Below are 27,082 nucleotides of genomic sequence, written 5' to 3'. Positions count from 1 at the left end.
TCTTATGAATCTTTTATGTATGCTTTATATAAGTTTTTTACAATGAATTCCGACATAGAGGCATGCAAATGCTGATCTGATTAGTATTTTATTATTTTTGGATAAATTTGATCCATAATTTTCTAGTTGGAAATGAAGATAGTAACAAACCAACCTATATTAATTTTTGAATTTTTTGATATTCAGCAACTAATTACAAAATATATAAAGAGGATTTTAAAGATTAATTTTATATCTATTCAATATCTCTACATCGATACTGCTTTCATTAAGTATATAGCCTCTCGAGTACCTTAGGGCTTAAGTGTTTATTTTGCTCTCTGCAACTCAAAGCTGCAAATAACCATTTTGCATTAACATCCATAATTTGATACCGTTGTTAAAAAAAAAAAAAAATCGTAAAGAGCTTAGTATATTGAAGTGAGATGAATTAAGGCCATGAAGAGATGATCTATCGTCAAATACGAATTAATCAGTTTGGGGTGTGCTTCTTTTTTTCTTAATTTATTTCGAAATATTCAGGAAAGGCATTATTAGTTTATTAATAAATTTGTTTCTGTATTTTTTTTTTTTAATTCACTCAAAATAGTCACCCCCTTCTGAAGCTTCGTTCGATATGTAAATTTCTCTGATAATACTGGCTTATCTATTAATTCATTTTGTTTTTCTTTCTTTGCTTATATCTTTTTTTTCTCTCTCTACAAATATTATCTTGATTAAAATCAAAATTGGGTGGGGATGGGAAGATGCTCCTAATGCTTTTACTTCCATGGATTTTACTTTCGAACTCTAATGCCCTAAAAAGCACCTTTCGGAAGCGTTACTCTCTTCTAGTTAACTAGTTAATCCATTAAGCTCCAATAAGCTTTTCAGTGCCTTTAATCAGTTGTTTTTGGAGTATCCCTCGGTCCGTCGCTAAAAAACCGCCTCTTGATAAACAAGTAAGGAAAGCTTAATGTTCGTCGTAGTATGGCATTATATGGATTAATCTCCGTCGGTGAAGCATAATTTTGATGACAGAGTGAAATTTCCTGGGATTTGGCTGTTTTTGGTCTTCATCATCAAATACCTGAAGCACTATAGAGTTTCCTCTTTTTGTTTGGTTCTCTCCGCATTTGACATTAATTTTCGCTTTTTAGTGGGCATGAGCCAACAGTTTGACCTTCGATGTTTTCAAATCTTGATGTTATGGCTAAAGGTCGATTGGCAATTCTGGCGCATAGTTCTGTAATATTGATTAAGTTGGCTGTCTTTGCTGTTTATATCTAGTTAATTTGAAACTCATTAGTTCTTTTTTATCAGTTTTAATTTTAAATATGTCCCAGTGAATAGAACTAATTTTATAATTTTTAAACATTTTTTGTAAATATTGTATTTTAGGACAGGCAATTTCAGGTCTAGAAAATAACTAATTTTCTCGCTGCAGAAATGTGCTTTGACCGTATTTTTCAAAGTATATTAACAAATTCAAAGTATATTAATAATTTCAAAATTTAGATTAAATATTATTCGATAATTTTGCTTGGTAGAACAATAATATTTAAAACTAAGTATATATATAAATAAATGGAATGTTTTTTCTTCATTTATATATTCTAATTATTTTAAAAATGTAAATTTTCAAGAATATAATTATCGGTATGTTTGTTATATTCAAATGAAAAGTTTCCTTCAGTATTTTATTTTTGTCTTTATTATACGTACTAGGGAGGAGGGGGGTAGTGTAGAAAAAATGAATTGGGGAATCTAAAAAAGATTCTTTACCAGTTAGAGGAAATGTTTTTAAAGATTTTATTTAAATTTGTGTGGTAAACATTTTTAATTCTTTTTTTAAATAATTAATGATTGATTTGCTTAATTATATTTCAATTTTGAAGTAGCAATTTTTTGTTCTGCCCCCCCCCCCTCCAAAAAAAAAGGGCGTGAGAGGGTGGGGGTGTTGATCCCGAATCCTAAAAGTTTAAAACTCTGATAGAAGTATTTGAACTGTCTTAAATATAGTTCAGATTATTAGCTGGAATCGAAAAAGCATTTCTGAAACTAGAATTTTTCTTATTTACATTACCTAATTAGATGATACATTTAACCCTCCTTTGCATGATGATGAAAGTTTCCATCATAACATTTAGTGAGCAGAAAATTGTACCCAAAACAAGTGTCCTATAAATTGGTAGTTGCTGGTAACTTTTTTTCACGACTATTGAGTAATAAGAAACGTAGTTGTCAAAAAAAAAAAAAAAAAATATCACAATCATTATAGCGGGTTTGAGCTTGTCATTCTGCTGTTTGTTGTGATTGGAAGAAATGCGCGATTTCTTGAATATATTTTTATATAACTAATCTGAGATTTTGCTAATAAAAGCGATTAGAAAAGAGGGACATTGAAGATTTTGTACTGAGCTTAACATGTAAATTTGCATGATGTTGAATATTTCCATCATACTGCTTTTTAATTATTTTATATTATATATTTATACTAAGATTTTTTAAAACATTTTTTTTTTCTTTCATCTAGAGCATGAATTATATCACCCTGATTTATTTCACAAAAAAAGAAAATATCATGCAAAAGAGGGTTAAAAAGATGTCATTTTATAACATAGGAAATTCATTCTTGAGGAAGTTATATTTATGTGCGTGACTTCACAGTTTTAAGGGCAAGGAACAAACCTCATTTATCGTTTTCTTCTGCATTTCTTATTTCATATGCAAAATTATTAGAATTAGCTTAAAATTTCCGCAGTTCGCAATATTTTCCTCGGTTCTCTCTGTCTCATTTTCGAAGTGGGAACTTTGATATTCTGAGTAAATAGGAAATTTAACATATATATTTTAACATTTCAATCAAAAAGATTGATTTTCTTAAAAATACTGTGTTGATTCATTTATGGAATTTTAGTCACAATAATATATATTGTTGTATCGGCAGATCATTCCGAGGTATGTTTTTTTTTGCATGGTTTTTAATATATTTCCGATACTGCAGTATATTAATCATATGCATTGCTTCTTCTTCTTTCCATCATTGTGTAAATTAATTCCGACTAACTAAAGTTTAATAATATTAATCGAGTTCATTTGTTAAAAAAATTACTCGCATTTATTATTAAGGCATTAGATTGTCATACGAAGAAAGCGGTTTATTGTTGCTCAGTTGTAAGTTTTTCAAATGACGCACTCAAAAGGAAACACAAATTGGGTATTTGAAAATGTTAATTTGCAGATATTTTTATTAGCGTTTACCCGGGTCGGTAAAAAAAAATTATTCAAAACTTCATATGACTTTTTAAAAAATAAAATTTTTCTAATAATTTTTAAATTTTCTTTTTGATTATTTCATACTTTATTGATCTCTTTTGTTTTTCTACGTTTGTGTACAATTGGTGATCGAAAAAATATTACCCTCTCAAACATTGGTCCCCCTCCCCCACCAGTCGACTATTGATACTGTGGTGGCGGGATGGTCGGCTGTACACAAGTCGAAAAATGTTCAAGAGTCGACATGTTTTATAAAAGAGTTTTGATATGTCAAAAATAGAGTGGTCCCATTAAAAATTCATTCATTTAACCAAACCAAATAGGAGATTTTATAACAACAAAGAGTTATTTTCCCGCAAATTTTTACTTGACTAATGCTTTTTTTATATAATAAAATAGTGCAATAGTAGCGAAATAAATTTCTATTTTCTAAAACATTCTTGCTATTATATAATTTCTTGCAATCCTTTGAAATGTAATTTTTTCATTATGGAATTTAATTATTTAGTTTGCTAGATAATAGGTATCAAATTCAATATTAGTTATGAATATGTTCTTACTTTGAATGGACTCAAACTTCAGTTAGTATGGAGTATATAGACCGATTATCCATAACCGACAGGGCTGCTAACTCTACGATGTTTCATTTCGCTGAGTATTCAGTAGAAAACCGATAAACTTTCGCCGTTTTCTTATTTCTTCGTTTGTTGGTTTATTTTCGAAAGGTTCAACGGCAAATATTTAGCAATGCAGTAATCACAAAGTGATAAGCATTCTGTTTAAATAATTGTGTAACGTTTACCTGTTGCAGGAAAACAAATACCTGTTAATTATAAACATTATTTAAAGAAAATCGTACTCATTGTTGATTTCTAGTGAATTGAAAGACCTTCATATGTTATTTCGAAATGAAAATGACTGTTTTAGTTCCGCACCTGATGATGAATTTCCTTTATTGTCTATGTGTTTCACTTTTTATTTTGATACATCCTTTTACTTGAATAGCTTGTTTAGATTACTTTTCTTCGGCGTAGAATCATTTATTTTTAGCTATTCAGATATTCATTTAAAAACTAAAATTTTGTAAAATTCATTTCTCTTCATTTTGTTTACTATCAGAAGTTTTGTAGCTGTAGTAATTTTTTGATGAAACTAAAAGGTAATAATTTCTATACATTAATATTTCATATTTAAAAACAACAACGATGATTAGACTTAATAGTACTTTATTAAAAGTAATTTCACATAGTTCTGAAAACATTGAGATTAAGACTACTGATTAATTGGAAGCAAAATTAGAAGTTTTTTTAACTCTATCTTTTAAAATGTGAGATTCGTTTGTAAATTGAGTAGTAAAATAATTTTCTGATTAAATTAATTTTTTAAATAAAAAATTGTATTTTTTTTGATGTAATTAAGCATTCAAATGCATTTGTCTTATATTTTTATTGTCATTGGTGTCAAATAAGCAAATAAAATGTTTTAATTGAAGACCATATAAAACAATGTAGAAATTTCCTTACATTTTTATGATTTATCTTGCTTAGGGCTATTGTAACTTTACAATGCTGATGCAAATGTAACATTTTCACCTGTTTGGCGGAGAAAATTTGTAACCACTTTACCGTCAGAAAACATTTCGCTGCGGCCCCAAAATTGTAGTACATACAAATAAATAATTGAATTCCTTCACTTATTGTTATTTTAATTTTAAAATATTTGTTGCAAAATGTGGAGGAATCATGCAAGGCAAGATGTTTTTGTTGAACTTTTGCTTATAAATGATAAAGAGTCTGAAAGGAAAAGACCCCCTTGAGAAATTTCCCGTCCCTAATCCCCCCTCCCCCCATAACCTCATTTTAGGACCACGAAACATAATTTAAGAACCTCCGCTTTAGAGGAAATTAAATTAAATTAGTATATAGAAACTTTATTACAGGAATTGACTGGATTTATTAATAAGGAAACCCCATATTACGATAAATATTACTTTAGTTTGCTTCTTTTTTCGATGTAATCTGTCAGTCATTGTAAAGCTTGTGGGAACTAATAATATGAAAAGGAATAATTAATTTGTTTTTGTAACTCGCGTAATAAACTGCTAATCGCCAAGATTATTTTTTATTGTGAATAAATCAGTTCTAAAAGTTTTTCAGTTTTTTATACTATTGTTATACAGGCGAGCTGATTTAACTCTGTGTTGATCAGTTGAATTTAAACTTATATTTGCTGTTAGCGTTTTGTGTTTTCCTTTGCTGACCACTAACGATTGAAATATTAAGACTTCTAGAAGTTACTAAATAGTCAAAAAAAAAAAAAAAAAAAAAACTTTTGTAGTAAAAAAATCAGCAAGTCGATATTTACTGGGATTTTTGCATAATAATTTTGCAAACTATTTTATTTTGGTAAAAGATGGCACTGAGAATGCTGTTATTAAAAAGTAATTTCTGAATTCATTGCTTAAAAATAATTCATATTGACATCTATATTAATAATGGAAAAAATTAAGTTGTTAATTTTTTTTTTGTTTAGTATGTTCAATTGATCGATAAAAGCTATCTAAAATGAGAGAAAAATGTTCTTTTTTAAATAAGTAGTTTTGGGACTGAGCCTTTAGAGAGGGTTTCCCGAACTAAAAAACTACAGCCGTCATTTTTATTAAAACTCGTACTTAAACTAAATATACTTTTTTTCTCATTGTCGCAGATAACTGTTAGCTTTCCCATCGCTTTTAATTTTTTCCCCTTCACTACTGTTCCTAGTTTAATTCTTTTCCATTTTGAATATTGAAAACTTTTGCGAAGATGGCGGGCATTAAAATTCACAACCGTTTACTTCTTAGTCCCGAGCATTACTGATTGTTAATTCTTCGAAATGGCTAATGCACGTGAGTTTGAATCGAGACAAACATTTTTAAAGTATCAGTAAAATGACTTTAAAAAAGCAGCGATCTCCCATCCCGCTGATAATTTCTCTCTCCCCTCAGCTGAAAAGCGAATAATAACAATACTAAAAAAGGGAGAACTAAAAATTTTAATCTATGCTTTTGACGATGAATAATCTCCGTCTTTTGATAAATTACAAATGCCTCCCCTTCAGCGGATTATAATTTTTGCGAGTGAGGGAAATCTATGTTAGTTATTTCAGGAATTAACGAAAAGACTTTTGTCTTTGGAATGAAAGCGAGGTCTTCAATGTTTCTTGAGTAATTTCGTGTTTTGTTGTAAGCATTAGTAATTCCTGTTGAAAGCTTAGTTAACTTTTGTTTCAAGCATTACGGGAACTTCCGAGCAGCGCAGAGCTAAGAACAAAAACCAGCGCATTTAAATAGAAATTGTGAAATAAAGTGCGACCCTTCTATTATTTCTGTTAAGGTTCCTTCCAATGAATAGAACAGAACGGAAATGAAAATTGAGCTTTAATTTTACCTTGCCTTTTCCGAAACTAGATTAAAACCATTTATTTATTAGAGTAACAATGGATTTAACTTTTCACCGGCCGCCGAACCAAAATGTCGCCGAGTACATTTTTCTTTGAATTCGAATTCTTATGCTTGTTGTCGTTTTTAAAATCCAAAAAGGGTATTTTGTGAATTCTCAGATTTCATTGCCCCTGCTGCCTCTTTTCATGATAATTTCGTTCAATTCGGTCACACTCGCTTACATTGAGGAGTTCTTCATTGTATGCTAGCGACTCTTGCAGCTAAATCTTTCTTCCACCTTATTTGGAACCAGATAGTAAATGAGTGATGCCATCTGTTTTGATACTTGTTTCTCATGTAAGCTTCCGAGACCTTTTTCCTCTGGAAATCGCATTGAACCCCGTATTTCCCCAAATACTCTTTCCGGAGAAAGTTCTTTGTTTTTAGTCCCCTCCCCTCCCACTTCTGTCAAATATCATTGGAGAGAATACGCTTGTGCGTGCATTTGGCAGTTATTATTTCTCTTTAAAGTTGCAGCAGAGAATTTTTACAGAATTCCTGGCCTTTAACGAAATGGCCACGTTCCGTAAGCTCATTCGCCAACGCTGCCAGGATTTCGGAGGAAAAGATTTTTGACGCTTTGTTTGTGCCTAGGCGAGAGATCTCGTTTCTGCCAGGCACACTTCGGTCCAAATCCCTAATACTCGAACTCTGGAGCGGATTTTGTATCTAGTTGCTAGTCTCATCGAATATTTAATTCCCTTTTCACGCCTGAAGTCAACAGGGGTTGACGGAACATTCGTCTCTGCCTAGCGTCTAGACATCCCCATCGTCTCAAAGCTCTTTATTAAAATGGCTCATTCGCAGCCTCCTCAATTAAATTCCAGCTTTCGTCTTGTTCACAGACTTGACGGAGAGTGCCTGAGATTCACTCAAATGCGCTGTTTAGATAAAAATTCGTAAACCGTTTTTACTTCTGTTAACTTTCTTTCGGGAAAAAACTTTTCAAATGTTAAGAGTCGATTCTATAATTATTTCATTAACTGTGAAATGGTTTTGTAATATTGAGTGGTCATCTGGAAAAGAAATCTTCGCGAATATTGGTGTAAATAACTTCCTTATTTGCTAGGTAATCATTTATGAAGATTTTGAATGACTTCATAATGAACCTATTTTGTAGTTAACTCTTAAATCTTTTCTTCTTTTAGTTCTTAAGGCTCTGTAAGTAATTTTTTGAAGTAGATTATTTTTTGAACAGGTTAGAAATATTCTCAGCATGCCCCTAGGTATAATTAAGCCTGCTTTCTAAGTCTTATATTGATTGGATCAACATTTTGATTTCTAATTTGGTTTTTCTGTTGCTGACAAATAACTTTTGAATGTTGAAATATGATTTCTTCTTTTTATACCATTTTGTAAAAAGTTGAAATTGTCAATGTTTTTTACAGAGTTCAGATTGTTTAGTTAATGTTTTAGTTTTTAAAATTTATTATAGCTATTATTCAGTTTTTAAAAAAATTGAATTCAAAGGTGATGTTGAGTATTATTCAGGAATTATCTTGTAACGGAAAATAGAATTATTTTGACTGTTGTTTCTAATGTTGATCAACTATGTTGATATAACCCATGATCTCAAATTTAAATTCTGTTAGAAAAATTCAGGGAAATTTATAGAGTAATAAAGGAAGTTAATAAATGTGAGATTTTAAATTTTTATTTGGGTACGATAAATAATATATTTTCAAAATAAAAATTTAAAAAAAAATTCATTTGTGTGCGATTAAATTGTATACTACTTTTTGTAACAACTCTTTTCTTCATTGGAAAAATTCATTCATTATTAAATGTACTGTCATAAAAATTGCATATTCACTGATTTTTTTTTGTAGTGTATTATCAATTAAGGAATAAGATCTAGAATTTAAAACGTATTCTTTTCGTATAGCTGGAGCTGAATTTTACTTGCACTTATATATATATCGCTTTTTAAAATTGCCTATAAATTTTTTATCCATTTTGTGAAATAGGTTATTTCGATTTGAATTTTTAGTTACACGGGAATTGTAGAATATTTTTTAAAATTTGGCTCTGATTTTTTAATTCGGTTTCTTTTATTATATTCATATTTAATATTGAAAAATCTAGAAAATATTTCTATCAATTATATGAAATATTTCTGCAATATATTATTGTAATTCTAATTTTGTAATCATATCAGCACATTTTCCATTTTATATTATCATAATTTTCATTTAGTTGCCTTTCTAAAAAAATCATTTTTCAACAAGGAGAATGGCTGTGTTAAAAGAACTGAATTCTTCTCTGATTTAAAGAGTTTCAGAATTTTATGATTTAGTTCGAGGTTTTTATCGTTGTATAGCCGCAGCACAATGCTAGTTTAACATCAAGTTATTTTTTGAAAAGTGTAGTTTTCGCTTGCAGCTTATTAACAATGCTGTTGAAAATGTATTAATATTTTATTTTATTTATTTATTTTAGAATGGCAACGTTATTTAAGAAATATTTTTTGCTGTCTCATTTTGTAGATGGCAACTTGTAGATTAATTCCAAGATGGAATAAAGCAAGTTTGAATTTTTTTACCGGTGGGATATCGTTTTTCTATTCTAATATAAAAAGCGAAAGAAAACGGTGTTTTTCTTAGGCAGCTTTAACATTTTTTGGCTCTTCGTCATTGAACGTCATCAATCTGATATCTAAATGAGAAGCATGCCGAAGGTGAGAAATCCCTTTGCATGTGTTTGCATATAGAATGCGGTCAGGGGACACACCAAGTTTGATAACTGTATCCATTTCTGCTTTACTTGCACAATCAAAGCCAACATTTAAAGCATCTAGAGTTCGCAACAGAACAGGATCGCTGTTACATTTGATAGGTTTGTAAAGAGGTCTTGGGAAGATTTTGAACCAGGGAAACCACCTCCAATATCAAGTTTATCCATTATGATGCCTTTCGAATCCGCTATTTCAATGACTCGTCTACACATCTCTATAGCAGCCTTAAAATCATTGGGATCTTGGATAACACTACCTATATGGAAACTTATTCCTACAACAGTGAGATTGTGTATGAGAGCCGATTCCAGCAGTAAAGGAACTTCTCTTTCTTCACACCCGGTTGCATCGTTCATTAGAATTTGGGGATTTGACACTTTGATCCTAAGTCGAATTAGAAGTTTTGTAGTGGAAAACTTCTAATTCGACTTAGGATCAAAGTGTCAAATCCCCAAATTCTAATGAACGATGCAACCGGGTGTGAAGAAAGAGAAGTTCCTTTACTGCTGGAATCGGCTCTCATACACAATCTCACTGTTGTAGGAATAAGTTTCCATATAGGTAGTGTTATCCAAGATCCCAATGATTTTAAGGCTGCTATAGAGATGTGTAGACGAGTCATTGAAATAGCGGATTCGAAAGGCATCATAATGGATAAACTTGATATTGGAGGTGGTTTCCCTGGTTCAAAATCTTCCCAAGACCTCTTTACAAACCTATCAAATGTAACAGCGATCCTGTTCTGTTGCGAACTCTAGATGCTTTAAATGTTGGCTTTGATTGTGCAAGTAAAGCAGAAATGGATACAGTTATCAAACTTGGTGTGTCCCCTGACCGCATTCTATATGCAAACACATGCAAAGGGATTTCTCACCTTCGGCATGCTTCTCATTTAGATATCAGATTGATGACGTTCAATGACGAAGAGCCAAAAAATGTTAAAGCTGCCTAAGAAAAACACCGTTTTCTTTCGCTTTTTATATTAGAATAGAAAAACGATATCCCACCGGTAAAAAATTCAAACTTACTTTATTCCATCTTGGGATTAATCTACAAGTTGCCGCAGCACAATGCTAGTTTAACATCATTTTTTAAAAAGCGTAGTTTTCGCTTGCAGCTTATTAACAATGCCGTTGTTTTTATTTGCATATTGTGTGTAAACTAATAACTAAGCATAATTTTGTTTTGTGAGCAAACTAATAAAAAAATTTTTTTTTTGAAGCTATCTGGCAAGTTTCGAAAAAGGATACAATTCGTATATTTTATAAATTTTGATTATGAACATAATTTGTTAAATTCTCAATAGTATTATTTAAATCATAAATATTATTAATTATAATAGTAATTCAATGTTAAGTATGCTTTTTAGGTGGAAATCATTACAGAATTGTGATGATTTTAAACATCTACGTGTGTTTTTTTAATCGTATGAAAGAATATTAGACCTATATAAAATATATGCAAATGAGATGTGAGAAATTGCCTAAACATGTGAAGGAGATGAGGGGAGGGACCCCTCCTATATTTATTATTGATAGAATAATACGAATACAGTTTCAGTAGCTACAAGACAGTAATATATATAAGATATAAAATGGCAGTTAAATGTATTTTTTGATCACAGTGTCATGTTTTACTGTCGTATAATATTTGAAATTCGAAATCACTATTTATTTTGGATTAAAAGTTTATTTTCTCTGTCTTTCAACCATGTTTTTATATAGAAGGAGGATGACTAAGATTTGACATCACTTTTATTGTTAAAACAAAATCTTAACGCATCAGGTATTGAATTGATTTTCTCCTTTTCATTAGCGATAAAGCTTTGCGGGCCATTTATAATAATTAAAGCCTAATGAGTTCTCGAAATGAATACAGAATTTTGTGACCTTATAATGACTCAGACACCATAAGGTCACAAATGTTCTCTTTATAATAAGGTAAGCGTAATTAATTATTTTAAAATATCATTATTGAGAGTTTAGTTTGTAACATCAAGAGAGACAACTGGAGAATTGTTTAAACATAAAACCACTCAGCACTGCATGGCAGTTCGTCTAAATTCTTCCATTTGCAATTCTTAAAATTTCGCACTGTTTCCGTGCAGCTTATTCAAATGCAGTGTCTTTTAATTTGACCTCATTAATGTTTTCCCTTCCACAAAGAAAGCGCCGATTTTCATTTCCCGTGATGTTCCTCCAGGATGAATTAGTTTGGGAAAATTGCAACAAAATACGAATCAATGACTACCTCCCTCTCCAACCGCCCTCCCATTTTTTGGAGAATAACAACTTGTCCTGGGCGACGTGTAAAGTAATAATCAGCTCACAGGGAAAATAAATGAATCCGTTCTTTGAATAGCGGATTAAAAGTGCGGAGAAAACAAAGGATAATCAGAGGCGAGCTACGCCTAATGGGCCGAGAGATTAAAAGCAAGATAAAAGGTATTTCGTTCGGAGGCACAGCCGAAGATGTAATACATTCAGCGGAAAGAAAAGCATTCTTAGCGAATTAAAGTCATCAAAGATACCGCAAATATTCCAGCTAATATTCTTGAAGTTTGAAGCAGAGTCCATCGTTAATGGGGTCCTCCTGCTTTTTCTTTTTACCTGGCTTAACTAGCTTCTGTCACTCTGTAGCCCCCTCCCACAGTGCAGCAGTTTCTTTTGCAATGTATTAATACCTCCGGATCCCATTAATTACAAATATTTCAGGCTGTTTGTTTTAAATGGCAGTGCATTACCATGGGGGGGGGGAAAGGTAGTTTTTGTTTTGCTGATATCTCGAAGCTCTTTTTTTGGGGAGGGGGGGATTTTTCTTTTGTGAAACAAATGCTCTTTAATTAAAATGTAATTAAACGTAACCCTCGAGCTTGGTGAAAAAATTATTCTTGATGGAAAAAAAAATTGTCCTCTGTATGGATGGCCGATGATGACTTTATCTACCGTAAATGAAGTTGAGAAAAAATGTTTATTGATCTGTTTGTGTGTATCAATGATCAAGAAGTGTGGTTTATTGATTTCCACAATTAAACTCGGATTTTTTTTCTTTCGTATATAATAAGTTGCAAATAGCTGAGAAGAATATTCCTTGTTTAAATGAAACCTAATTATGTAAGAGAAGTTGACAAATAGAATGAATGGGCTAATATTGACAAAGGCCGTTGCTAAAGAATTTTTATCTTTTAAACTTAATTTTCTGGTGACTGCTGTTGCCAATTAACTTCACACTGTAACTCATTTTTATGTTTTCGCGTTGTAATTTTATTAATATCATTAATAAGTTAATTAGAAATTGTTTTCGAACACCAAAAATGATAGGTAATAATGCTATATAATTTGGATAGTATATTACGTTAGGTTGAATTCGTCTTACAATTTTTATTCTCAGTGATTGGGAAAGTATTATGCTCTGATCATTGCAATCTATTTGTTGATCGAGAATTTTGCTATATTGTCCTGTATTTTTAAAAGATAACTTTAAGTGAACACGTGATATTAACCTTTTAAAAAATTATTCTGTTTGTGGAAAAATTGTTAGAATAGATTTATCTTTCTTTTTATTTTCATTTAAATTGTTTTTTCCCTTTCGTTAATTGTCAATGAATTTTTGTTTTCAATTTCAAAGAACAATAATTTAACGTTAATTGATTAACAGTTAGACATAATTATAAAATTAATTTTGCTGTATTTATCTTCGTTTTCGTAAAAAATAACAACAAATTTCTACAAACGTAAAAAAGTTAGTAATTACCAATATGACAGTAGTTATGTCAAATGAAGTAACCAGTTACATGATAGTCTCTAATTATAAGATTCATCGAAAGGGCACATAATGCGATATATTAAATAAACTGTTATTAGAATGCTTGTTGTTTTTTTAAGCTGTTCATTATTTTTTTGATCTTTTAAACTGAAAAAAAAAAAAAAAAATCTGCTTATCCGAATGTCGAAGTTAAATGTTAGAAAATATTTTTTTTATATATAACTGGAAAGGGAATTTAATTACAAGTATGAAACTGTTATAGGCTGTTGGAGAGTTTTCTTATAAATCTAAATCCTAAACTGATTATGGAAATACATGAGGCAGTATTCAACACTAACATGAGTTTAGGATATGACCAACATGAGAACTCTGATAAAAAAAAAAAAAAAAAAAAAAAAAAAAAAACTTTATATTTTCTGTGCCCGAGATAAATCTTTGGAGAAATTGTGATTCCAACCCCGCTCTATCAATTACAAAGTTTATGCTGCCACTATACTATTGCTATTCTATATTTCATCTGGAATTCAAAAAGACAAAAGTCTTTAAATTTTAATTTAGCTACCAGCTTTCTTCCTCTAAAGATTTTATGAACAGTTTATCAGCAATAAAATTGTAAGAAATATATTTTTAGTTACTATTTCTACAGATATGCATTTTGAATGCATACTCTTACTTCATTTTTCATAAGCCAAGATAATTTCTTTAAAAATGTTTTTATTTATAAATATTAAAAAAATAATCACGGATTCTTTAGATTTTATATTGCAATATTTAGATTTTATATATTGCTAGCCGCCTTTGGCGACCAGCCGGTTCGCCAATTTTAATGTTCGTTAAAATTTTAATAATTAAATATTTTATGCAATTCCTACTTTAATAGCTTCTTCATCAAAATATTTTAAAATTTCAAATTTTGACAGTCATATAATTTTCTCATAATATTATAAACGCCTTCAGTCGTAACGTAATATGTATCTCTCTAATTTTCTGTTAGTCCCCGTAGAATTTATACTATAAATTAAAGTGGAAAGGATTAATATGCAATTAATATAATAATATTTTTTACTGAAACAAAGTATTTTTTTGTAATATGATTACTGAAAACAGTCACTGAGCGTTTAAACTTTATGGGCAGTAAAGAATATCTTTCCAAATTTATGTAATATTTCAAGAATTTGTCAACAAAATATTCTCCGATTCATTATGACCAGAACGATTAATTAACAATGTTTAATTTTAAATGCATCAAACACTAAGAAAATAAAACGAATCGTTTAAAATAATCGGTTGAAAACGGGTTAAAAAAAACTAAAAAAACGATGCACTTAAAACTATAAGCGTATACAAAAAATATATAACTAACATAAATACAATTTAATTACAAAAACATGCAACTAACCTAAAAATAATTTAAATCATCAGTTATAATGGTTGTCATGTCAACAATCAGAACACAATGCGCATGCGTGAATTTTCAACGCGTTACGGTAACGCAAATGCGTGAGTTTTTCTACGCCAGTTGGGGTAACGCTATGCAGATTAGAAATTTTTAATTTGCTTTATTCTGTTTTATTTTAATTCAAAAGTACTTAAGAATGAATCTGAAAGATCGATTAATTAACAATGTTTAATTTTAAATGCATCAAACATTAAGAAAATAAATAGAATCGTTTCAAATAATCAGCCGAAAAATCTTAAGCCTAGCCTAATGAATGTTGGGGGGGGGGGAACTGAAGCCGTACTCATTTGGCAGTGGGGAAAATGAAAAGATTTTTTTGGCGGGAAAGTTAGTTTTTAATTAATAATTAAAATTCTAATTAAAAATTCAAAAAAGGGCTATCCTATCTTTTAAGTTAGATCAAACTGCACACGGTGTGCAAATTTGATTAAAATCGGTTAAGTAGTTTAGGAGTCCATCGCGGACAAACAACGTGACACGTAATTTATATATATTAAGATTATACAATATATTATGTCCTCGCTTAATGTATAGTAACGGTCAGTTTTGAAGCAGCACGAAGGCCATTTTGGAAAGGACTTTGTAATATTCAATCCTCTCTTCATTTTCAGGCCATACAAAAGGAATTACTCTCGTTGATTAGCATGTGGATTCGTATAATATTATCTGCCCTTAAAGTATTTAACATCTATTTTTTAACCATTTCGGAAGTGTGAATTATTTTAACATTAATTTGCTAATTAAGAGGTTTAGATTAATTTCATTAAAATTATTCAGACTATGAAGTATAAAAAGTAATTTTTAGGAAATCTGGCCCTTTCAAACTATCGAATATGGAACAAACGCCCTTTTTCAAAAGCTAACTACACGTGTACTTGTCTTGAGGTTAAAATGTGTGGTTATGTGGTGCAAAATCTTTTGGCAGATGCCGGGGGGGGGAGAAGAAAATTGTATTAAATTTAAAGAAAAATCAGCGAAATGAATATAATCGCATCATTTTTGCGCTCTGTGAATTCTCTAGCTTATATCTGATTTGGTCAAAATGAGAAAAGATGTTCTTGAATTCTTATGTTCACCAATCTTGTTAAGTACATAATGATTTTAAATGGTATCTTTTATCTTTTATTCAAATTCCAAACCTTTTTAAATGTGCGAAATTTCTCTGCGGCAATGAACAAATGCGATGCTTTTTTAAGAATATCAGCAACGACTGTATCTGATCTCTAGACTTGTTGCCTTAGGGCAGAAGCATCATTCTTAGACGGCTTCCCTGGTTAAGTACTTTTCCTCTTCTCTGTTACTCATCGAAAAGAGGATATCTTAAAAGGGAATTTCTCTCTCTTTCTTTCTTTCGCAATTCTATTTTTTAAAAATGTAACTTCAGGATTAAACTTGCGATATCATCTTGATTTTGCAGACGAATTATGAAAATTCTATCTGAAAGAAAATAATCTGTCTCCATAACCGTTCTTAAACTTTTTTTTTTTGAAGATATTTAGTGCATGGTTTATTAATCGATGAATTGACCCAAGATTTTATAAGATAACGATGTGAAAGGATAAATGACATTATTGTAAAGGTTCTAGAGATGGATAAACGCAATGACTTGAGAATTATTGAAACATTAAAATTTTTTGGAAGATATTATATTAATGATTATAATATATTATATTCATGAAACATTTTTCTTGTCATTAATAATATGAAGGATAATAGTTTTTGAGTACTGTAGTATTATCCAATAAACCCAAAACTAGAAAATGCAAAAAAAAAAAAAAAAAAAAAAGTTCAAAGATATTTACGCTTCTTATTTTGAATTTAGTTATTTTACTTGTACCTGGTTTATTAATCGCAAAATTTCGCGCCTCATTGCAAAAACATTGAATAATGAAAAATTGTTGTTTTTAAGTTAACTACCCTTTGTCTTTACCGTCTGATTTTCTCTCTACAGTTGTCTTTAGATTACTCTTAACGTCATTGAGTAATTGCTGAAGTTTAGTTCCTTTCGTTTCCGTCAAGCAGTGATAAACTTTACGGATGTTTATCGTTGAAAGGAACAAGAAAGAAAACAGCAATGAAAAAAAATGAAAAGAGTGTTATCTTTAAGGTTTACCAAATATGGATTTAACTTTTAACCGGATGAATTAATAGCTGAATTTAACAAATTGAAGAATCGAAAATTTATTTGAATGTTTAAGTGGGGGGGGGGAATACTGATTAAAATTGATCAGAGGTTATACTTTGATGAAGTATTTAGGGAATTGGATATATCAGGAGCTGACAATGAGGACGCCTTTTTCACGCAATAATGAAAGAGGATTAAAGTGCCTGATGAATTGAATTTACCTGAATATGTATTCTAATTTCTTTTTTAAGATTCAATAAAAAGATAAATTTATTTTCTGATCATTCGGATTATTACAGGAATTTAAAAAGGATAAAATTAATTTTTTTTTTCTTTTGAAATGATTCGCAGCTTAAAAATGTTTATCCTTTCTAAATAATTGCTGTTCAACATTGTTGCACTAAATTTATCTCCCTAGGAAAAGATCTGTCTGGTTACAGATATTCTCCATTAATTATGGAGTTTTTTAAACACGGCTTGGTTTTTATATGTATTTGAGATTTTTAAAAGTAATTGGTATTTTTTAAGCATTGAATCGATATTGGCTTAAGTTTTTTACATCTTATTATGAGCCTTTACTGACTGGTTTATCGATTTTCATGTCAGTTGAATCAGGTGAGTGCTGAAACAATTTGTTGTATTTTTAATAGTTGATGGAATTAATAAAACTACTCAAATACTTTGAAAGTTTTCTTTTCACAAGCAGATTTAGATGAATACTTTGAGTCCGTCCTTCAGAATTATAATAAATTTTATTTGCAATTACAGTAAACTCTGTTTTGTGTCATAGTAGACAGATTGAAATTCGAACGCAAGCCTCCTGTTTAGTTGTTTGCTATTAAAGCAATATATACCGCAATAAAATATCAAGATCATTAAAAAGGAAATCTGATGATTTAGAGTCCAGCCATTAAAAAAAAGTAAGCGCGATTTTTTTATGTGTTTGCAATTCACTACGGAAAAGTAAGCGAAATAAAATTGTGTCTTTACACCAGAATTTCTACTGTATCGATGGTTATAAAGCGATTTTTTTTTTGTGTGTAGAATCTTTAACCCTGTAATAATAATGGAAAAGAATATTAAAATGTAGTTAATATTTTCAGAATATGTTCAAGATCCCAAACGCCTGTGAAGTGTTGGTTATACGTGAATCCCAAGTATTCTGAAATGTCATTTGGGATGATAGTTAATAGCAACTCTCAGAAAAAGGTAGTACTTCATTTTTTGAACTTTTATAATTTAAAGAGAGTTTGCTTTCTTAATTTTCTCAGCTAGATAATGCGTTAAAAATCGTTTCATAATATATTGTTATAATCTGGATCTTAACACTTCATAAAATCTTTCGATATCTATATATTCAGATGCATTTTTTTCTTTTCTGTAGCACGTAGAAGCGTGTAGCTGCTGTTTTAGCTTAATTTTAATACTGATGCTTCATTTAGGAGAATCACTCTTCCAAAATATGTCATGGAATCTAGCAGCGAATATTCACTCATGTTTGAAAATATATCTATTTGTATCTGATTTATTACATTGTCAGTTAATTATGCTTAGTTCTAAAATTGTATCGTGGATATTGGCGATGCCACTTTTAGCTTGGAATCTTGGAAAGATGAAGAGAATAGCATCTATGTTATTATTCCACAGCAAAGTAAAAGAATTTGACTTCAAAAAAAAAAAAAAATTAATGAGCTTCGGAGTCTCATTCTGGTTTATAGTTTATTAGCTACCGACTTGCTTTCTTCTGAGATTCAAAAACCGACACTCGGGTCGACTGCTCGGCCTTCAAAACGGTATGTCAATTACTAAGTTTACGTTTGGCGCAGAGATGTGAAAGATAAAGTAATCAGGCAAGAAATAAGTTTGTTTATCAGTATTTCTTGAAGAGAGAGAGTGAGCGAGGGGAAAAAAAAATGCATTTATCAATTTCTGATTTTTTTTAAAACATATTTTTTCAATTTTATTTATCAGTTTCGTTGTATCTGCGCAACTGGATCATTCTATAGAACATTCCTTACTTAACTAGAAACTCTCTTTCCGCAGTGCTATTTCTTCTTCTAAGCAATAATCTAGAGAAAGTGTATCTAAGTCTAGAGCTTAACTAAAAGAAAAGAAAAGACAGATGAAAAGACACGACATAACTGAACAGGTGTCTTGTCCAAGTTATATCTAAGTAATAAAACCGATTCAATACGGTTTAAACATGTTCAGTGTCATGTAAAAGTATTAAATTATACCAGTTTTATTACAAAATATGACATTTTCTGTTTATTTTATAAGGTAAATTCAAATTTCGATTAGTTACACGTGCCTGTCTGGAAGGCAGTATCGATTTTATGATACTTTTTCTGCTCTATAATTTTTAAGTAATTCAAATCTTGTCTGACAATTATGTTATTGCTACAGCTTAAATGAAGGTACTTTAAATTGCACAGACGGAGCGATTCATTTTTGGTTTTCTCATTGCCAGTTCCTTTCGATATGATTTGGAATATATGCAATACTCCATAAGGAATATTATCAGAACATTTTTTTACTTCTTGATTTTTATGCCAAGAGCATACGCGTTATTCATTCTTTTGTCCCAGGATGTTGGGAACATTTGAGAAACCTCCATTTGCCTTGGGTTTAATATTGTTTTATCCAGACATTTGCTAGTACGCTTTATAAAGATAGTCAAATATCAATTTCGAAAGAAAAACATCAAAGTTCTTTATAAAAGTATTTGACTTCCGCATCGTGTTTTTCATTATTCTACCGTGGGTAAGAATATGCTCGAGCTCCGTTTAACATTCAGTGTTTGCTGAAAATAGCGAAGTTTAATCAAACTGATGTTTAATAAACCTTAATAGTTCACAAGACACACTTTTAAATATTAACTTTATTCTATTTTTTACAAAATCGCACAAGATGTTTTAAATATAAAGTAATTAATTCATCACTTCCATTATTCTTTGTTTCCTTTCACTTATGAGTCAGACAATATTCTAATTAAAAAAGGGAATATTATTTGCAAAATACAAGGCAGAGATACCCCCCCCCCCCAATATTAAAAATATCTCCTCAATATAAATATGTAAATAGCAACTGGTTATAACATTTTTGATGAATTTTTCTAAAAAATTGTAAATGATTCATTTTGTGACTTTTTCATTGCCTGTTTACATTCTCATTTTAAGACAAAAATTATTCCATATTTAAATAATAAATGTATATTATATTTTATTCAGAATTAAATTGAGAGGACAAGAAATGTTAATATCTTTTTCCGGAAACGGGTACTAATAACAAGGGTTTTCTTGCAATTTTTGAAAGTGTGCAATCTCTTTTGGGAGTCACTGTATAAAAATATTTGTTGTTTAGTATTTCAATATCTCTTACACTAATGTTTTCACTGTTAATAACCGGTTATTTTGTCAGATTGCAAATTATGCAAGCAGTATCGGATTTAGATCTGTTTCTCCTAAAAAATTCCCCTAACTATTAAATTTCCGTTTTGGAAAAATTAATTTTTAATTTAAAAAAATTTTAAACGCATATGATTATAATTTCATTTTAAAAATTTCACCTTTTTTTCTGTTGATAATATATTTTGCGTCCTTGTGTAGGTAAATAATGATGCTTCATTTCTTTGGGGGGGGGGTCTTGAATCTGCTCTGTATTCAGAGGTTTAATCTATTAAAAAAAAGTATCGGAGTTCCTTTTTGTTATTCCCCCCCCCTTTATATTTTCTTCTCCAATCGTTATAAGACTTCTACTATGATTAATATAGCTTTCCCCGAGCTTCATTATTCTCATTTTTTGAATCAATTTTATACAAGGTTTATTTTTAATTTGTATTATTTAATTTGTTGTTTTATCTTTCTCTTTTTGGTGGAATGATATTAAGTTATTCTTGGAATATCTGAACTTCCTATGTTCTTCTTTGTATTTTTACTCCTACCCATCTCTTCATTTATTTAAAAAAAAATGATCATCTTAAAATCACTTCCAGCAAGAATCTTACTTGTATCTCATTTAGTCATTATTCCACCAACTGCTATTTAGAACGAAAATGCATTAATAGTCATTTGCCTTGATTGTCATAGGGGATTTGTATCTGTTTTATTCTAAACCTTAGCTGAGGAGTCAGTTTTATAAGCCAATTTGGAGCTTAGAAATAGCTTAAAATGCATATTATATGGGAAGCATGTAAAAAAATTAGCCTTATATTTGATTGATTTGTTAGATTAACTGTCAATGATGATCCTTTCTCCATTATAGCGATACGTACTTTACTTGGCAAAATTATTTTTTTGTGTTCTCACTTTTCAAATATTAAAGCTACTCTTAAAAGCAGGAGTAGCTCGTAAAATTCGTGTTTTTTGGTGCGTGTGTAACCAGTGACGAAATGGACAATGTTATTTTCTGAAAACCAAATAGGTAAAAGTATCAAAATCGAATATACTAATTAAATAATCACTTCAAAACTTTACATCTGAACACAGCAGTCGTACAGATAATCTATCATTTCCTAAAAGTCTTAAAGTACGTCTATCTGCCAATTATCACCTTTATCAGTATCAACCGATGGTTATTTCACTAATGATAATACCGGCAATGAGATGTAATAGATTACGTTTCTATTGGAACAATATACAAGATTATTCTTAATTCATTATTCTTAGTAATTCTAGCTTTATTATTAATCGTATGGTTTATATTCCTTACATATTTTATATTTTATTTACGCTAGCCAAATGCTGAAAGTGGACAATTTTTGTGGGAAGTTGAAAACAAGGGAGGAGTGACGTTTAAGTTAAGATTCTAAATTATATCATTTTGGAAATTATTGGCTTGTTAATTTTTTTTTTTTTTTTTTTTCTGTCTATCGGGTCACAGTGAACTAATTGTAGTGTTTACTGTTCATTTTCGTATTCGGAAAACTTCCGCAATTTTGAGCATCCGCGAGAACGCGTTTATTTATTTAAAAAAGAGGTGAGAGGAAAGATGAAAAGAAGAGATAATTAAGAAGTGTATTAACTGCTCATCTTTTTGCGAAACATCCCTTATCTAAGTACGAGCGCCGAAAACTGCTTGTCTCAGGATTCTGAAACGAACAATAGGTTGTCTGATTAAGGGATTGCCCGCTTGGTCTAGTTCTACTATAGGTCCGTAGTTCATGTGGAAGTGGTGCATTCATTCATTAATCTGTACTAGGATGTTACAATATCACCAAATTTAGCTATGTTAAAAATATTACATATACAATTATTTTTAATTCTTACAACTTTATTTAGGCCCGGCAAGTAACGAATATATTCTGTGGCTGTCGGTATGTTTTGAAACTTAAGATAAAATTTTGAATTTCTTTGGGTAACATTAACTAGAAATTTATTGCCATGTCATTTATGCGCCATTATGTCATCTCGTTTAAGTGGCCTTTCCGTCTATCAGTTAGTCTTCAGTTGCTTCCAGCGTTTTTTAGAATCTTAGTGTCACAGTGTTGATTGCTCATAGCTTTTTTTTTTTTCCTGCAGGAGATTTCTAATTCCATTTTATGATTATGCATTCTAAAATAAAATGCCTTTTTGTATTATCTTTCGTTTTAGTTTTCTGAATCCCCCCCCCCCCCAACGAGTTTTAAACTCTTAGAAGATTTTGATTGTTCTGATGATTACTGTTCCATTATCATAAGTTGACCGAGCTCATTTGTTCCAATGTATAAAAAAAGTACCGACTTTCTATCGCTATTTTGTTTCCGCTTTTGTTTTAATCTTAATCTTGGCAAGTCGTGTTGCAGAGATGTGGTAGAAAGGAAGTGAGTGGATTACGATGGTATTCTGTTGTCAGACTTTTATCTAAGTTCTCTTTAACAGGCGAGACATAATTGTCTGTTATCGGATTATTCTCTTCCGATGCGAAAACTGGATTTTTAAAGTTAGGCATCCTTCTTAAAAGGTCTTCCATCGCTGTCAGGAATCTTTTGGTTTATTCCGCGGTAGGGGGATTAGTCTCGCATTCGCCAGATCGCCAATCCTTTCAAATTTTCTGTGAAATCCGATCGTAATGCGTCTGCGAGTTATTGTGATCGTACCATATCCGGGAGAGGATTAGCTTGACTTTTAAAAGCACGTGACCGAGATCTTATCTTTGCTTTCCTCTGCAACTACGATCATTGAGTGTCTTCCCATCTAATCCTCTTTTGAACTGATCGTCATCGCAGCATAATTTCCAAGAAGATTACGTCAGCTGCTACTTTGTCTATTTCTTTCATTTCTTAGTAGTTTCATTTTTATTTTATCGTTATTACGTTTTTTTTCATTATTATTGCGCGATTATTTTAAGTGTGGCTTTCTATAACCCGGCTTTTGTTCCAATCCCTCGTTTACGTGCAAGATGAATACGAGATTGATCACTTAGCCTTGAGAAACTGCTGGTGGTTTGTTTAAGTTTTTGCTTTGTTCTGACACTGACCGTTTGAACCGCCCGGGGATTAAAGGGTTCCCGAAGGCTAAAGTTTTGCCGTTCTCTCTCTCTCTCTTTTATTTGATGCCGTGAGATATTTAATTGCTAAGACATGCTGTCAGAGTTTCTGGGGACATTTATAATCTATTGAAGTATCAAGGTTAGATGGGTTATTTCATTTCAAAACCGAGATATATTAAGCTTAAAATATTAACTTCATAGTTATTTTAGATAGATATATAATTATATATCCTCACGAAAATGACTTTTTATCAATTATATTAAAAGTTAGTGTCTGAAACGTAACATGGTATTTAATCTGCGTATCAAGATACTATACAAGTATAAAATTAACTGATGAAGTAAAAAGTAGACAAGTAAATTATTTTCTCGGAACGAATAATCATGAAAGCTATGTTATCAATCAGACATTCTCTTCTAGACATGTCTGAAATTGTTTTCATTAATTATTTTTGAAAGAAAGTCCCCATTAATGTGAATGCATTACTTCCTCTCCTTACATCCTCCTTGCAGCTTTTACTGATCTTTTGTAATCGAAATCGCAGCTTTTCATTCCAAAGCATGTTTTTTTGTACTTTATATCGTTTTAAGCATTAGACTTCATAAAAGGTGTGTTCCCGATCTGCCTAGGTATCCTTTTCTCCCGATAGTCTTAGTCTGCTGCGTTTACTAGTATTTATTTTATTTATTACGGGTGAATATGTGCGTTTAGTCTCTCTTTGCTTAATTTAGTATCTTCACGCATGCACGTAAAACATGCTTTATAGAAACTGTCGTGAAATTCTTAAACGCTTTTTATTTTTCATAATTTCTATAATGATACTGTCCAATTTTGATCTGTAGTCAGGAATTCTTTGTCCAAACCATGGTGAGCATGATATAGTGTATCGGCAGAAAGCTGGAAAGATAGCCATGATAAAATATCTTGAGCATATATAGTTTTAGAAAATAACTTGTCGCCACAGCGTTTCGATTCCTTGGGAGAAACATCAGCCCGCGAAATTTGGAAATTCATGTTACTTTGAAGACAGAGTCTGAATGATTAGATAATTATTTTTAGGACGTAGATTAATTAGAAATTATTGCACACACGTGCGAAAACATTCTTTATTTGAATTTGATTCATCAAATGATATATGTGCTCACGGTAGACTTGGACAATAAGGCAGGAAGCAAGCTTCAAATCGGCCTGTGGTTGTTTATTTTCCTGAGCAACAAGGGATTAGTTTTTATGTTTTTCTTGGTAATGTTCCATAGTAAAAAGGAATCATCAATATATTGACATTTCTCTTTGTATTAAAAATAAGATAATCCGAATAAGCCAACCATCTAACTCTCCGACCCGCCCTAAGGCACACGGATTTAAACCATAAAACTGAATGACCGGACCGCCGCAACAGCAATGGGCGGGAACTGTGGTTGAGTCCTAAGGGCCGTCACCGGCCACGGTACAACCCTCCCCGAAGGAAGTACGTCCCGTCATCGATGGGAGGAGCCAGATCCCCCACCTATTAGATAATCCGAATAAAAGAAAGTTTGCTATATGAAGCTACAATATGATTTTTAAGAAAAAAGGGGGGAAGAAAAAACATTTTGTGTACATTTTATCTATCGCAATTGTGGTAGATTGCGAAAAGTCGGTATAACGAATTTTGTTTAAATAAAGATGCTTCATTTTTTTAATTTTTTGTATAATCATTGCATAAGCAGTAAAGCTTAACTGAGTTGTTTATTAATCTGATCTTGGGCAATATTTTATAAATATGTAGAATATAGCGCAATTTTTTCCGCAATTCCTTAAAGCTCCAGCTCATCAAGCATTCAGCTGCTCTAATTGTATTTTATACTAGAATATGTTAGGTTTCATTCGGTAAGTTTTTTTTTTTTTTTTTTTTTTTTTGCCAATTTATATCCATTATTTTAGTGAATTTCGTCAGTATCTATTAATAATATTAAAATATTTTTCTTTAAAAACCTTATGTTTTCTGTTCTAATTATTGAAAGGAAAGTCGAGTTAGTTGGACTAAATAATAGCTCTGAAAACATAAAGTTCTGCTTAGAATACTTAGCATTCTTTAACCTCTTTTGGCATCTCTACAAAAATTTTACATTTAGTACTTAAGGTAATTTACCTCTGACGAGCAAAAAATAGACAGTATGACTAATTGTTAACGTTTTAAAAAACTATTGCGTGTTAACTTTTTGCCTTTTCAATATTTTACAGATTTTTTATTTTGATTAATTTTCTGACGATTACAGCTAATGTTTTCAAAGTGAGAAAAAGAGGATATTTGAATGTGTGGTTGTCAAATTTATTTCTCTACTGATCATGCAGTCCCAATTTTGTAAAAAGTCCGGTTTTTTTGCTTTTAAAATTTCATATATTTTAATCACAATTTTGAGTTTTATGCTTGCTTTTTTGCAGAGCTTGGGTTTGGATTCCTAAGACTGCATTAATTCGTTGTCAGAGCTAACGAATTGTGATAACTGGAACATGATTCAAGCTTTGATTCTATTTAAGATTCATCATGTGTTATTTATGGTAGTTAAATTCGGATAGAATCGAACTTCAATGGGTTGGTGGAATGGGGAATTAATGTCTGAAGCGATGTGGTTAAATGTGTAATTTAACCACATTTTAAATCAGTTTGAAGCTTCAAAATAGAATAATAATCAAGTAAATCGAGCCTTAAGAAGATTTTTTTAAACAGATCTATCGGTTATAGAGTAAAACTAGCGCATCTCTCGGTATATTTACTGAAATTTTAATTTTATTGGCAACTTGGTATTTGAAAATTTGTGAATTCTCTTAATAACAAATGCGCTGTATAAATTTTCAGTTCATAAGAATTGCAATTTTTAAATCGTTTTTGTGTTTTGTGAAATATAGTATTCTGTATCTATACTACTGTACATAGAATACTATATTCTGAATAATGTATGCAGTTAATTTTAAAAATCAAAAAGTCATGTTGTTGCTTGTTTTTTCGACCGAAAAGTCTTATACGAATAATGTATAAACTTTCTAAGTTGAATTTTGTAAGGAGAGCGTCATAGTGTGGCTCAAGTAATTATCATAGTATAATAATCTGGCATCAAGTAATTATCATAGTAGTTATCATCTGGCAAACTATCATTGCGAATTGTTTCTTTAAGTGTACGTAAGCAGAATTTCAGTCGCATTTTGTTAAATTTAAAAATTACATTTGATTTCTAAGAAATACGTCTAAAGCCATGTGTGATGAATATGCTAGCCTCACATATTTTTGAATCTGAGTCCTTGAATCACGTGTATTCAGCGTGTTAAAAGAAGATTTGTAGTTGATACGACATTTCATTTATTTTAAATCCAGAATTTATTAAAAATTTTAAGAAAAATATTTAAATTTGTTGAATATTTCTTTTAATATTCAAGATGTGATTTAAAATTTATGCACAGTCGGTATACTTTCCAGCTGAACCGAGTTTCCTATTTGTTTAAGTCATTCAACTGTTCCAAAGTGTGATATGATTCTTAGTATATTCAAATTAGAACTGTATAAGTGAGCAATTTTTTCCTTTTTAATTCTTGAAAGGGAGCGAGTGTTGCTTCGAAAGTGGCCTCTCTAGAAATGAAAAATTTGAAGGGAAGTGGGTATCCTCATCTAACCAAAATAGGATTTCAGAGGGGGGGGGGGTTGGCAATGTGTCTTGCTGTGCAGTTTATGGCACAACTTCGGGTGGGAAGGGAGGGGAGGGGGAAGTGACCATTTTTTCACTTTAAACGACTCAAGTAATTTTTCCTTTTATAAT

General features: G+C 30.8%; 1 protein-coding gene across 6 annotated transcripts in view; it reads left to right on the top strand.

The window, feature by feature from the left end:
• The window catches only part of LOC129960913 (homeobox protein dve-1-like), a 175,084-nt gene that overhangs the window by 22,776 nt on the left and 125,226 nt on the right, over nt 1-27,082 (top strand). For 3 of the 6 annotated variants that reach the window (XM_056074643.1, XM_056074644.1, XM_056074645.1), the window contains exon 2: nt 17,926-18,031. The exons of the other annotated variants lie outside the window; for them this stretch is intronic. In XM_056074643.1, the coding sequence (XP_055930618.1) occupies nt 17,990-18,031 (42 nt within the window). In that variant the 5' untranslated portion in view covers nt 17,926-17,989. The remainder of the gene's footprint in view (nt 1-17,925; nt 18,032-27,082) is intronic. 6 annotated transcript variants of the gene reach the window in all.

Source organism: Argiope bruennichi, chromosome X2 (genome assembly GCF_947563725.1).
Source record: "Argiope bruennichi chromosome X2, qqArgBrue1.1, whole genome shotgun sequence".
Lineage (NCBI taxonomy): Eukaryota > Metazoa > Arthropoda > Arachnida > Araneae > Araneidae > Argiope > Argiope bruennichi.
This window is presented reverse-complemented; position numbering and strand designations above follow the sequence as displayed.